The 15,147-nt window shown below is 41.2% G+C and overlaps 1 protein-coding gene across 2 annotated transcripts in view; it reads right to left on the reverse strand.

Annotated features, from left to right (window-relative positions):
• Positions 1 to 14,060, reverse strand: part of cpt1a2b (carnitine palmitoyltransferase 1A2b) — a 53,223-nt gene extending 39,163 nt beyond the window's left edge. Inside the window, exons 1-2 of one of the 2 annotated variants that reach the window (XM_075454933.1) lie at positions 13,956 to 14,060; positions 7,948 to 8,090 (exon numbers count right to left, since the gene is read on the reverse strand). In XM_075454933.1, the coding sequence (XP_075311048.1) occupies positions 7,948 to 8,088 (141 nt within the window). In that variant the 5' untranslated portion in view covers positions 8,089 to 8,090; positions 13,956 to 14,060. Of the gene's footprint in view, positions 1 to 7,947; positions 8,091 to 9,943; positions 10,081 to 13,955 lie in introns of those variants that run through there. The other variant, XM_075454934.1, reaches the window with a different exon arrangement.
• Between the last annotated feature and the right edge of the window lie 1,087 nt (positions 14,061 to 15,147).

The following is a 15,147-nucleotide window of genomic DNA, read 5'->3' on the forward strand; positions in this document are numbered from 1 at the left end:
TATGTTGTCCGGTATGTTGCATAAAAAAATAGTAAGCTCAATAGTTTCTGTTTAAAATAAGGTGTTTCATCCGTCCCGACTAGGCGAAGCAGGGTGAAGTTGGTTTTATATTCGACATTCGCCTATTTTCCGGCTTTGTAATTGTAATAGCGTCACGAAAACCGCACCAATTAGCCTCAGGATGGTATTAATATTTACAGAAAACTAAGACTAACATACCACAGGCTTTATCAACTCACCAAAGTAAGCAAGTCTGGCGAAAGATCAGAGTAACCGCACCTAATATACTTCTAAGTGAACTACGGCAGCCGGAGCGCTTAGGGACCGTCGCAAAAGTGCAACGCCTTTTTTTGTTCTCACTGGATATTCAACCAATGAACACCAAACCACTTCTGATGGGTTTGTGAACTCACTATAAAGCTTTCACAGCCTTTAAGTTTCCAGAAAAATCATTTTAGGTAGAACATTTACTCAGTGTGCATAGTTAATTCCATTTTAGACTTTTATTTTGTATTAGCTCTCTTGTTTTTAAAGATATCAAAACCAAACCACTTCTGATGTGTTCCTGAACTCCTTGTGTCCTTCCCACACCCTTTGTTATCAAGGAAAACCTTTTCAAGTTTCTCAAAAAGGCATAAGTACTCACTGTATATGATCCATTCATATTTTTCATGAAGTTTAGTTTTAACCTGTAAATATTTTCTATTACAATTGTTATCATTGGGTTTTAATGACAAGATGAGGTTTCCTTATAAGCCCACAAGGGTTTCTGACATCTCCAGCACACATTCCTTTTTTTTTTAAATTTGTTGGGTTTTATTAGGGACCGAGCAGTGAAACTGCAAGGACCCTATTGTATCTGTAAGGTTTATTATTCCGTCTTTTTCTTAATCTTTGCAAAAGGTATGCGAAAACTCAGGAAATTTTGCGAGCGCCACCTGCCAGTCGACGACATGAAAGAATCTAAACTTTATATTTTTGGGGGTCGCTCATTGACTCTGTAGCGCCCCCTATAATGCTTAAAAATGGTCCCCTTACTAGGATTAGTTTCGCGTGGGACAACAAAATTCGGTACACTCATTCATCATGCCCAGACGCACAAAAAAGTCTCTGCCGCCAATGTGCCACATTCACAGGAGGGCGGCCATTTTGGATGGAAAGTGCGTTTTCGTGACATTTTTGACCGATTCCACGCCTTGCATAAGATCGAACTTGTCCTACAGATTTAATGCTACAGACTTCAAACTTGGCCAGGTTACTCTTAAGACATGGGGGGAAAAATTCATGGGGAAACTTTTTCAAAACTTAAAGGGCGTGGCCGTGGCGACTTCTCAAAGTTCGATGACTCGCCATCACTCGCCACAAAAAATGAAGTCGCTTATAACTTCCACATACATTATCCAATCTGTCCCAAACTACATACGGTGAATGCTGGACCCAGCCTGAACGCGCACATATAACATAGTGACATCAACCTACAGCGCCACCTGCTGGTGGTCGGAAACGTCTTTTTTTTCCCCACAACTCGCATTTGATCGAACTTGTCCTACAGATTTGATGCTACAGACTTCAAACTTGGCCAGGTTACTCTTAAGACATGGGGGGAAAAATTCATGGAGAAACTTTTTCAAACCTCAAAGGGCGTGGCCGTGGCGACGCCTCAAATTTATGACTCGCCATGAAAAATGAAGTCGCTTATAACTTCCACATACATTATCCAATCTGTCCCAAACTCCATACGGTGAATGCTGGACCCAGCCTGAACGCGCACATATAAAATAGTGATATCCACCTACAGCGCCACCTGCTGGTGGTCGGAAACATCTTTTTTTTTTTCCACACCTCACATTTTATCAAACTCCTCCTACAGATTTAATGCTACAAACTTCAATCTTGGCCAGGTTCCTCTTAAGACATGGAGTAAAATAATCATAGAGAAACTTTTTCAAACTCTGAACGGTGTGGGTGTGGCCACGCGTTGAAAATCGTGATGGCATTTTTGATTTGAAAGCCTTATCATCATCGTAAGGTCATGAAACTTGGCACACACGTCCACCCTGACAACCTCGTACAAATGTAAAGGGTATCGTGTGTGGGCGGAGAAAAATGGCTCAGTGGCGCCCCCTAGAAATTTTCAAAAACCCCTCCGCATTTGGGTTATTATGTGCTCGTACGTACGCAGAGGGTATCGTGCGTGTGGACAGAGCTGCGCGACTACGGCATCCAGCGCATACCCCAACGTGCGCACATCCAACGTACGCACACCTCGGTCCCGCTCACAGCTGCTTGCAGCTTTCTAGTTATGTATTTTTTTTTTATATTTGAATGAATGTGTGCAAATCAATCAAATAAAATAAAATCTGCAGTCGCACAAAATTACGCCGCGTGAATTTACCCCCCCCCCATAGTTTCCAAAAATTCTGTGGGAAACACTGTCGGGGATTCTATAACACAGCATGTCAGAATGGCAAAGACGGAAAATATAACTTTTTCTGATACATCAGTCAGGGAACTGATAGATATTTTGCCGACCATTCTGTCTACTCATCCAGACGGCACGAGGATCATTGTCCACACAGGGTCTTTTGATATTCTGAGAAGGAAGACTGTCTCTGAGATCCTGAAGAAAGACTTTTCTCTGCTGTTGGAGAGACTGTGTCACTATGGAGCACACCGTGTCTCCATTTCAGGCCCCATTCCTACTGTGGGTAAAGGAATTGAACTTTTCAGCAGACTTCTTGGCCTAAACACGTGGTTGTCAAATGCATGCATCGCCCATGGGATTAAGTTCATTGATAACTTTAATATTTTTTGGAACTGTAAGGAGCGTTTCAGACCTGATGGCGTGCATCCCAATCGAACTGGATGCAGATTACTTAGTGCACATTTACGTCATGCTGTTGGGACGGCAAACCCAAACATGACTGTACAGATTAGACTGAAGGACACAGCAGCGAGGCAAACAACCCCCAGCCCTCCCCCTCACCAGACCTTTTACTCCACATCACCCAAGGTCTCCAAAGGATGTCTCTATCCCAGCCAGGACTCCAGCGACCACCATCTACCAAGAAACGCAGGGCACCACCTCCTCCTCCTCTTACATCATCTGTCCTGGCAGAGCAGGACACAAGGGGATGTGCAGGATGTTCAAGGAGCAGCAGAACATCCAGAATTCAAAACAAAGATAGTACTGTTCAAAACAAAGATACCATGCCATGATGCGTTCAGGGTCCCTGCTATAGTAGTCTGACAACTGACAGCTGTTCTGAGAACAAGCTGGGACCCAATAGGATTCCTATTTTAGTTAGTAAAAGAAAGAATCGAAAACAGTCAACTTCCTGGGTGAATCTATCTAATCTGTTAACGGTACCACGTACAACTCAGAATACAACAGAGACCAGTGTAAACTCCACAAAGCTAGCCTTACTTAATATTAGATCTCTGTCCAATAAGTCACTGTTAGTTAATGACTTCATAATTTCACACAATTTAGATTTTCTTTTTCTGACAGAAACATGGTTAACAGAGAGCACAAGTGCTACTGTTCTTAATGAAGCAGCCCCCCAAACTTTAGTTTTATGGATAAATGCCGAAATGGTAAGAAAGGTGGGGGGGGGCCTTATTTAAAGATACATTCCAGTGTGAAGAGATCTCATTTGGTGATTTCACTTCTTTTGAATATCTGAGTTTTATTTTAAAGGGTGTTCCTAAAATCCTGTTCTTAATCATTTACAGATCTCCAGGATACTGTGCAAGTTTTATTGATGATTTTTCTGAATTATTGTCTGTTATTTCGACTGATTTTAACCATTTTATCTTGACCGGGGATTTTAACATTCACATAGATAATATGACAGATGGTAATGCCAAATAATTTTCTTCTGTGCTGGACATGTTTGGTTTGTGGCAACATGTAACAGAACCAACCCACCTTCGAGGTCACATTCTGGACCTGGTCATTTCTAAAGGTGTTGATATTTCTTCTGTTGTGGTTATTGATTTGGCCTTGTCTGACCATTTTTGTATTTTATTTGATTTACATATTACTCAGAATGTTCAAACAACCAGCTTCTCAGTTAAGAAGAGGTACATTAATGAGAACACAAGTGCTCAGTTTAGGGAGGCCATAGCTATGTTACCAACAATGAGTGCAGAGTCGGTTGAAGGAATGCTGGATCATTTTAACTTGAAAATTTTTAATGTAATGGAAGCTGTTGCACCGATAAGAATCAAGAGCACCTTGATCAAACAGAAAACCCCATGGAGAAACACCACTACGGTCAAAAACCTGAAAAGAGAATGTAGGAAAGCTGATCGTAAATGGAAGAAAACAAAGCTTCAGATTCACTATGAGCTGTACAAAGAAAGCCTGCGTAGTTATAACAATGAGCTGTGCACGGCCAGACAGTTGCATTTATCTGAAATGATTAATAAGAATGTCAACAAGTCTCGAACTCTGTTTGCTATGGTTGAAAAACTCACAAATCCTCCTAAACAGTCAAACCCAGACCTCCTCTCCACTGAGAAATGCAATGAATTTGCCAACTTTTTTAGCCAAAAAAATCAAAACAATTAGACAAAACATTCACGCAACACAGAACAACAAGAAAACTAATCTGTGTCTAAAACCTAGAAATAACTCTGATGTTATGTCACAATTTAATATTGTTAATTTAAAAATCCTAGAGGAAACAGTTCGGCAGCTGAAATCAACAACTTGTTCTCTGGACATAATACCGTCCGACTTTTTAAAAACTGTTTTTACCTCAGTAGAAAGTGATCTCCTACGAATAGTTAACAGCTCACTGGCAGGCATTTTTCCCAAGTCACTAAAGACGGCTGCCATTAAGCCACTCCTAAAGAAGAGAACTCTAGACGCCTCTATGATGAACACCTACAGACCTGTCTCTAATCTCTCTTTTATATCTAAGATTATTGAGAAAGTTGTATTTAACCAGCTCAACGACTTTCTGAATGAAAGTGGAAGTCTTGATAACTTTCAATCAGGCTTCAGACGTCATCACAGCACTGAAACAGCTCTGGTAAAAGTGTTAAACAACATTAGGTTGAATACTGATTCTGGTAATGTTTCAGTCCTGGTTCTGTTGGACCTCAGCGCTGCATTTGATACTGTAGATCACAGAATCCTGTTGCACAGGCTGGAAAACTGGGTTGGACTTTCTGGAGCGGTCCTTAACTGGTTCAGGTCCTACTTAGAAGGCTGGAGTTATTTTGTTACAATTGGCAGCTATGAATCTGAGCGAGTGGCCATGACTTGTGGAGTCCCCCAGGGGTCAATTCTTGGACCTCTTCTGTTTAACTTGTATACGCTCCCTTTGGGTCAGATATTGCAGAATTTTAACATCAATTATCACAGTTATGCAGACGATACACAACTTTATGTGTCTCTGTCACCGGACGACTGCAGCCCAGCAGACGTACTGTGTCAGTGTCTGGAGGAAGTAAACACCTGGATGAGAGAGAATTTTCTACAATTAAATGAAGACAAAACTGAGATCATTCTGTTTGGGAGCAAAGAGAATATCTTGAGACTCGGGACCTTACAATCACTGTCCAAGTTCGTAACCTCGGAGTGTTGATAGACTCAGATCTGACTTTCAGCAGCCACATCAAAGCTGTCACCAAGGCAGCTTTTTACCACCTCAGAAACATCAACAGAATTAAAGGTGTCCTCTCCAGGGTTCCTACAGGTTTCTTCAAGTCAAATTTAAGTCTTTTTAAGACCTTTTTAAGACCATTAATAAATAAAAAAATACCCATTTCATTTTTTTTTAATTTGTTCATTTATTTCTCAAACAAATGAAAGTGTGGACTGTGTAAAGCATTGATGAAACATTGCAGCATAGTAGTAGTAAACGCTACAACACCACAGCACAGACACAGACAACAAGCCAAACAGAGGTGTGAAAAATCAAAGAAAATTTCAGCAGACCACAAAAAAGTTTAACTAACACAGTTAAGTTGTTTTTTAACATTGGTTATGTTAGCTAGCTACTTATTCCATGTTTGGAATATGGGGAGTAGAGAGAACTATAAATAATGAAAATCAACTAAAAAATTTGTCGTTTCGTTGAGGCTCTCATCGAACATAAGAACGAACGGTGATTTGTTTACCTTGGACACCAGTTCCTCTTTAATATACACAGCTAAACCAAACTTGGCTATGTACGCCGTTTTGTCGGGACCACAAGTAATTGTGGCAGCGATGTCGGAATCAGGGAACATGCATTTAAACAACTCTGAAATACCCTCGTTTCCATTATATGAATGGTGTTTGGCGATTGTGTTAGGAGTCCACAACACCTCTGCTTTCATGGTTGGTGTGGACCCAAAAGCTGTTCGCAGATCTACTCTAGTTGCGGTGACGGTCGTAACTGGAGGGGCTGTACTAGCAGTTGGCTGGTTAACGTTATCTGCTAGCTCAGATACATTAATAGCTAACTGGCTAGCGTTGGCCGGTTGAAACACCCCGGCGATGGAAGGAGTTTGATCCTTCGCTTCGATAATTATTCATTTGCTTGGAGGACTTGGCGTGAGACTCTAAAGCCTTCAAGCCCATGGTACCAAGCTGAATCCTCTTTTTGCACACTGTGCAAAAAGCCTCATATACATTATTGTCCACTGCTTTTAATCAGTGACAAAATGATTATTTGTCGTGCCACGCTTCATTACATTTACATTTCCCCATAATCCCAGCAAGAAATGGGAAGCAAGGAAACGAAAACAAATGTTAAAAAACAACATAACGGCGTAAGTTAAACTTTCTTGTTTTCTGCTGAGATTTGCCTTGATTTTTCACGCTTCTGCTTGGCTTGTTGCTGTGGTCTGTGTCAGTGCTGTAGTAATGTGATCGGACCCGGGGCAGAGCGGTAGCGGCAGCGTTGCGTTCTCAATGATTGGTTCCGCCACTCTTCATTTAGGCTACGTTATTTAGGCTTTTCAAAATAATAGTAGCCTAGTTGACAAATGAAACGTTTGAGGAGAATGCGATACGGAGAAGTCGCTGCACAAATTTTAAGACCCAGATATCAAAATTCAAGGCTTTTTCAAGTCTTTTTAAGGTATTATTTCCAAATTCATAAATTCAATGCTTTTAAGACTTTTTAAGACCCCGCGGGAACCCTGCCTCTCCCAAAAAGACCAGGAGAAACTCATCCATGCATTCATCAAAGCGAGGCTGCTCAATTTCGCCATTGATAAAATAAATTCACAACTCTACAACATAAAAATTCATGTAGAATATAGCATATACTTTGTTGTCTACAGTAGTAGATCAACCCTCATCTTACATTGAAGCTCCCAGATCAAGGAAGTGACGTCGACGCAGCTTTAGCAGCAGAGAAGCTATTAGGCTTGTGTTGATAATAATAAACTCCTGGACTATGTACAAACTTCCAAATGCATCGTTTGGTGAGTACAGACCATATTTGTACTACTGTAGAAGTTTGGTGTCATGGCATGTGATTTTAGTGTGGTAATTTTGGAGAGACTGCCAGGGTCCATTAGCGCTTGTACTAAGCTATTCGGAATAACTCAGTAACTCGGCTGATGTTCAGCCAATATTGGAAAAACTTGGCTGGATGTCACGGTTCAAATGACCCTAGGGTGAATCTACTCCGAACCATCTCTTTAAGTAGCTTAGAGCGCAAGTTTACTTTTATTTTACTTTTTTTTCCTTCTTCTTCCTCGTCGAATTTCTGTCGTCATCTGGTATAAGTGATACAATTGGCTATGAATCGCGTGCAAAGCAGCATGGGAAGAACCAGACGCCATGCTGTAGCACCCAAAAAACGGATCTAGGCATTCGTAAACCATGCCTCAAATACGAGAAAATGCACACCTAGTTCCCAGACCACCATCTCATCGAGATTGTGGACGCGTCAGCCAGGCTATACTACCCCCCCACAAGCTTCCCAACATCCTCACCCTCATGCGGCTGACTCGTTTCTTCCAGGATCGCACTCCGGACTGGTAAATCTGGTTGAGGGCCTGATAGGACAGCTGCAGATCGATACCCTCTGGTGTTATGGTGAACTGGAACGCCACTGCCTGGTGGGCCTCCGCCATTGCTACAGAAACATGAGTTGACAAAAAAAAAACAATATCAAAACTAAAAGTAGTCTTTTGTTTTGTTAAAGTGCTGAAAGAAAAAGATGAAAGACGATTTAGTACTGCACGGTTTTTAGTCTAATGATATAAGCCGTCCATAACAGTGTTTTGTGGAAGCCAGCGGGCAGTTTTTCTTGTGCCCTTCTGTGTGACCATTCCGGTAATTCAATGTGTCACAGGAATGTTTTTGCATCTCTGAATCCTGCAGCACCAAAAAGCACAGAGAAATGCTGCTTCTAGCACAGTCCTCAGGTGAGTTTTGACCAAACCGCCTGCTCCAACGGTTATTCTTATCACCTATAATCTGACCTCACCGTTAATGCATGTGTGGTGTCTTTACTCTTTTAATTCTAGCCCCACTATACTGTGCTCAGTTTAAAAAAAAAAGATGGTTTCATGGCAGAATTAGTTGGGGGGGGTTTCTTACAACCCATGTGAGTAAGTCAGTTGTTGAATAACCATCACTGTGTTTTATCATGTATCAGTTAGTTAAAGGACACACTTAAAAAAAGCTTGACCTTATGAACGGTCAGCCACTTCATACACGTATTCTTCTCCACAGCAGAAATTTTGTCTTCAACGGCAAAATATAATGCATCGCGAGTTGTCGTGTCATCCTCGTTGCCATATTTTATACCGAGGTGATATTTCTACTGTCTACATGACAGCTGAAGTTCTTCACAGTGACTGCAATGTGGAAACCAGCACTTTTCATAAATGGCGTAGCATGAACATCACAGTGATTAAATTCATGACGGTTTAATTTCTAATTGCTGATTCGGTTTCAGGATTCTGGTGTAACACATGTTGGTCGCACTGTCAGGAAATGTGAGGACATTTGGATGGTACATTAACAGTTCCACAATGAGAAGTTATGCTCATCAGTCATTAGACTTTAGTCATTTTTAAAATGTAATTGTGTGGCATGTGATCACTGTGGGCAGGGATGACCTCCTGAACTGTTTATGGTTGCAGCCAAGCTGAAGAAGTCTGACTGAACATGCCGTTTGATCACAGTGTTATATAGAGCGTGTGCGGCAACTTCCACCATGCTCAGCAGCCTGTGCAGCATTCTTCTTTGAATGGTCAGCTCCATAGCGTCTCCAGCACAAGGCCAGCCTTCTTTGTCATTTTGTTCAGTTTTATGGTTCAAGATTGGACAGAAATGAACCTCCTAAATTTGTTTTCTGCATAATTTATCTATGTACAGTGTATCAGACTGTTAAAGAATAAAGGTGCTTTTGCACAGTACTGTAATCAGAGCCTCTTGCAATGTTTACTGATCAGCGCTGTGTCTGCGTGCGTTCAGAAAAATTAGAGTGCGATAGGATTGAAATGCCTGTTACTGTTGCCCAAATTTTCACCAATACAGGCTTCAGTGAAGCATCTGGAACGGCCAAACTCTTTTTTATCTCATACTGATGGTAACAGAGAGGGCACCTCTCTGCACACCAGTCTCCCCCACTCTCTTTTAACAGATTGCTATATAAAGCAAATGAGTCTCCTTCCCGTGTTTAACAGGATGCTGGGAAAAAGCTACAGTGTGAGGTTCCTCTTTTCAAAGGCACTCTGGCTTTATTAGAGAAGCTAAAAGCGCTGCCAGAGCAGAATGAGCAACCCATTAACAGAAATGTACAAGGAACAAATGAGAATAGTAACAACGGAAGGACTGACTGACAGACGAAATGGCTAAGATGAAAAGACGACAGATCATTCGCTTTGGTTCACTTTCACACTGCACTTTAAAAGTGGACCAAACCGCTTGGACAAAATCATGCAGTTACAATGGCAGCTCGTTTGGGGCGGTACTGACCAGGAGGGGAAGAAATCCAGCTCACCGGCTGCTATACTACTTCCTCTCTGTGGTTTGATGGATAGTCCGTTTGCAGTGAACCGCACCAGGGACCCACGTTTTCAGGCAGACCAAAGTTCGCTTGTTTTGTCCGCACCAGAGTTCGGACGAGCTTTCACACCTGCCCATATAGAATTTATGACAAAAAATAAATAAAAATACACTTCGTGTCCTCTTCAAAGGTTTTTTCATTTAAATTTCTAATAAGCGCCAAGTGACGGTGATAACCACAAAAACATGCATGTTAGGTTAATTGGTGACTCAATTGTCCCTTGGAGTGAGTGTGAGCATGCATGGTTGTGTGTCACGTTCGTCTCTGTGCGGCCCTGTGATGAACTGGTGACCTGTCCAGGGTGTACCCTGCCTCTTGCCCAATGACAGCTGGAATAGGCTTAAAGACACCCCCCCCCTCCATGACCCTAAATATGATTACAAAGGTATAGAAAATGGATGGATTTCTAATCAGCACTGAAATGTTTAACCATTTGTTCAGGCTGTGGCAGCACAGACATCTGACGGTGTCACGTTCTGTGTAACGTGTAAACCAATGAAGGACAGCTAAAGGGAACTTTTAGTCACTGCCGCCCAATTTCACCAGTTAAATAGACAATGGAAAATCTCTTCCCCTGCTCTCTATTCAGCCAAGCGGCTTCATTTCTCACGTCCCACAGTTACTGCACTGCTGGCATGTGACTGTAGGAGGGAGCGTGTGGTAAAGCTAACCATCCCACAGTTTCTACAACTGATCAGACCTCCGCTACTAACACACAGAGTTAATGTGTACTCGGGTGCACTCACAACAAACCAATGATTTACGAATACAATCCTTGCCTCAAAACTTAACGTCATACGAGAATAAACGAAAACTATTACCTTCTGTTTTGGAAAAGAAAAACACTCTCTTGAAGGAATACAAATAAAATGGGAGTGGAAATCCAGAAGTTGTCTTTTTGTAAGTTTAACTGAGCCTCAACCTCATGAGGGAATGTTCTGTCAAGCTCAACAGTGAGAAGAGCAACAGAATGATTGAGGCGGATTCATTTAAAGATGGGGTAGGGGTTCTTTTTCTGGAGCATTTTTTTAGATATTGCTTGAAATACTCTTCACACCCCCATTGCGATATACTCTTCACACCCCCATTGCAACCAATTAATTAAAAGTTTTGACACAAATATGAAAAGTTTTAGTGGCCTCTACAACGTACAATCTAGGAAAAACACTATCCAATCATACTGAACGGACCGTTAACGATGATTGGATTATGATGCCGTCTATCAAACTGCAATCTGCTCCTCCCTCCCCCTCCTCCCCCCTGTGCGCGTACCCTGCTCCGTGAACGAATTACGCGTCCAGAAGCTTGGCAGGAAGCTAAACTAGAGCCAGCTTGGCTAGCACCTAGCATTATTAAACGTATAGTTAGCATATACTAAATACGGCAACAATCGATGCTTGCTGTCAGAACAGCGCTCGTGCACCTTCGTGCTCGTTCATGTACTCTAGAGGCGTGGCTTCGGGGGGAAAGTGAAGAAAAGGGTTGGGACTTTTGACCTGTGTATTTTCAAAATGCAGCTTCGCTGGACTCAAAATCCAGGATCTCCTACCCTACCTTTAAGGAAGTCCCAGTGGATACCAAGGTTACAGGCTGCACAGGACTCAAAACAAGATATGAGAAACCCCACTGTCAGAAAGATGCAGATAAACACAGTTCTGAGAGGACCAAGTAACCTTGACCTTCCCTGAAGTAAGACAGATTACACTGGTTCACTTTCACTGTGGTGCATCTGTGTAAGAGAAGCGTCAGAGGAAAGGAACACTTCTGTAGCCTTAGACAGAGACTGGTTCCTCTTTGTTTGAAACTAGCATTATTTTGTTTATCTAAAATCATTATTAGGTTTAGGATTAATAAGTGATTTCCCTGTCTTTTTACTGACACATTATGAGAAGTGCATGAAAAAAAATGTCTGGAGGTTCATAGTCAAATCCACATACACCTTAAAATGATTGTCGTCATTTTAAATAATAACAACAATCAAAAACTTGCATTTTGGAAAATTAACTTTGACATTTACAAAAAGTTTTATGTTGTTCATTAGAGTATTTAGAACCACCAGTGTTAAATCTCACAGAGTGAGACTGAAACTTTCTCACGTACTTTAAAGAAATACCTGCTTCACATTCATCAATACTTGACTACTAAGTCGATCAGAGCTACTCGCTGTAATGATGTGAGTGTAATATTGATCAGCTCGTCAAATTGATCAAAAGCCGTCTGCATCTTTTTGCCCCTGCTTTTCTTCCTGCTTTGGCAGCAGCAGCTGTGTTAGTGTGCCCGTTTTAGATGTGCCCGCTCATACCCAGAGTCAGAAAACCTGGGTTGACTTACCAAGCCGATAACTTGCGTTGTAGTGAGATTTTCACTGTTAAGAGTTAGTAAGCACAAATCAACTAAAGATACCCACAAGATGTTGAACCTGTTTTGTAGTACAGGCCAATGGACACCTTGAAGCTGACCATGAACTCCTCTGTATACCCGACTATTCTTGAGTCAAACATAAGGCAAATTTGTCCGTCAGCTAAAGCTTGGGTGAAAATGGGTCACGGAACCGGACAGAGAACCCAAACACAGCAGCAAATTTACAACATAATTTTTGAAAAAGAAAAGAATTGAGTTAAAAACCAAATTATAGCTGCTAAAGGCAGGGTGTTCTTTTTTGTTAATACTGCGCTTCTGCATTTTGAATTGTTTTTTGTTCAACAACTAATAATTATGTGTAATAAGTCTGTCCTTCATCTGAGGATGCATTTACCTTATTAAGACCTAGCAAGGACCACCTATACGTATATCAAACAGGTTCACACGGCTAATATGGAACAATATAGGTCTAACTTAAACATTTGCTGTATTAATAAGGGAGTGTACTGTACACTTGCAATTATTCTGCAATCAACAAAAGTTTCAACCTTTGTGTCTTAAATCACAATGTAAAATGACGACTGAACAGTTTGGAGAAATTCTGCCGAAACACGTTTTCGGAGCAAGTAAAGTAAAGCTTCAAACTGGTTTTTCATGAACATGAGCACAATGATGCCAAACTGGCTCTACTTGCACGGGCAGAAAAGTAACGACGACTTTTTCCATTCAGACAATCTCAGCGCGCGAGCTCAAGTGGTGGGAGAGACGCGCGTGCAAGTTCTCATTATGCAAATTTGAGAGAGAATTGATTTATGAAATGTCCAAGAAATAGTGCGTAGGTTGTGGATAAGTCGTGTTACCATGAATGGTGAACTATAACGAGTGTCCAGCACACACTTCTGAGTACATACAAGTTTTTTCTATTAAAAAAAATTATAATAATGACAATTCTTAAATAAATGGCTGCCGTCATACTTCTGTTTGCATACGACGCACCACGAATCACCGAGTCGTTGTCCCTCTGACATGATTCACTTTACAAAGTTACGTAGGTTTGTATACAAGCCCGGTGTAATATATAGAAGCTGTTTACCTCTAAATCTACAATGCACGTTGGTTAAGGGTTTGATAATACTCAGTTCCATTTAACTTCACGTCCCTCAAAATAGCAACACAAAATACAAACTAACGTCAACAAAAGCCTGAACCACTTTCGCCAATGGAAATAGTTCCAGATCCGTTCGGCCATGCTGTTCTCCATCACCAAACTTACATCATGTATCTGTATGGGTGGACAAATACGTATCTGCTACACATTACACACTAGCCAGAAACTGAGCACTGCTATATTGCCATAAACAACTCGTACTGAAATAGGGAAGCAAACATCATGGCTTAGAGTAAAAGTGCGATTCAACAAACAGTGGTCCATTCAGCACCATCCCACCCCGCGCGATGCACGACAGCTGACAAAGGATAAAATGCCTGGAATGCACATAATTAAGTAGAATTGAAGGTAGTAATACACCGAGAGGTAGTGAAATACAAATATTAAGTTACCTGCAGCTCTCCGGGGATATTTTACGAAGAGAAGACTGATTTAGAAACGTTTGTTTGCGCCCCTCCCTTCACGAGCCAGTTACAGAGCGTACAAGTGAGCTCCCTTCCAACCAATGCCAGCTAGCAAAGATAGCAGCTGTACAAGAAAGGATGAAGCGCTCTCACACTTTGAACATATAGACGGACAAACCGGGGAAATATTAGTCGTTAGTTAAGAACGAGACTATTACATCACATTTACCGTGGACTGATGGAAATGTAGTTTTTTTTATTAATTAGCACACTGTAACTTTATGAATTGATGTATGTTTGGGGGAAAATGTAAGAAAATTCTAATATTTTTATTTTAAAAGATTTTGACCTGAAATCTGGGTAGCAAAAAAACAAGAATGTTGTTTTTTTGAAAAATGATAGTAGTTTAGTGCTTGTCTGCTGATGCTTTTGCTTCAGCAAGCTGCGTTTAATCAACAATAGACGCTATATTTCCGTCAGAGTGAGACCTCTTCTTTTCCTTTTCTCTCTGAAGATCTCTCTATGACACTAGCAAAGGAAGACACCCACAGCTGAGACTTGACAGGAGCTCCTTCGGAGAGACGGCAGCTGCCACAGTGTCAAAGGGTGCCAGAGGGTGCAACGGGGTGCCACTGAGGTTGCCAATTCTGATTACCCGCAAATGGGTTGTCAGTGTAGTTATTAGCTATAGCCTGTAAGTCAATCATTACTTTAAGATGATGATGTAGTTATTAATTATTCTTTAATAAAAAAGTCTTAGACCTATAATACAAAGTAATACATTTACGTGACATGGAAACTATATCTTATATAGCCTTTGCATATGCTGATCAAAACCTGTAGTGTTGTTCAGCATTAATCATGTCTTCATATATGTGCAAAGTTATTCATGGCATGCCAAGAATGCACTTCCATACCATCATAGAGGCTGTTTTAAATGAGTGCTGATAACAAGTATGATGGTCCCTCTCTTTATCCTGGAGGATGCAGTGCCAGAGATTTCAACCCCCCAAATGTTCTAATTTAAGATTATGTTTCTATTGCTTTGCCATCCAAATGCCTGATTATCAAAGTAAACCAGTATTGGTTTTCAGCCATGCTCTATGCTTAAAGAAATGTATCTAGATTCTCTGAGTGTTTTAATGAGAATATGTACCAGAAAAGAGGATATCCTAAAACA

This window comes from Odontesthes bonariensis, chromosome 21, assembly GCF_027942865.1.
Source record: "Odontesthes bonariensis isolate fOdoBon6 chromosome 21, fOdoBon6.hap1, whole genome shotgun sequence".
Classification (NCBI taxonomy): Eukaryota; Metazoa; Chordata; class Actinopteri; order Atheriniformes; family Atherinopsidae; genus Odontesthes; species Odontesthes bonariensis.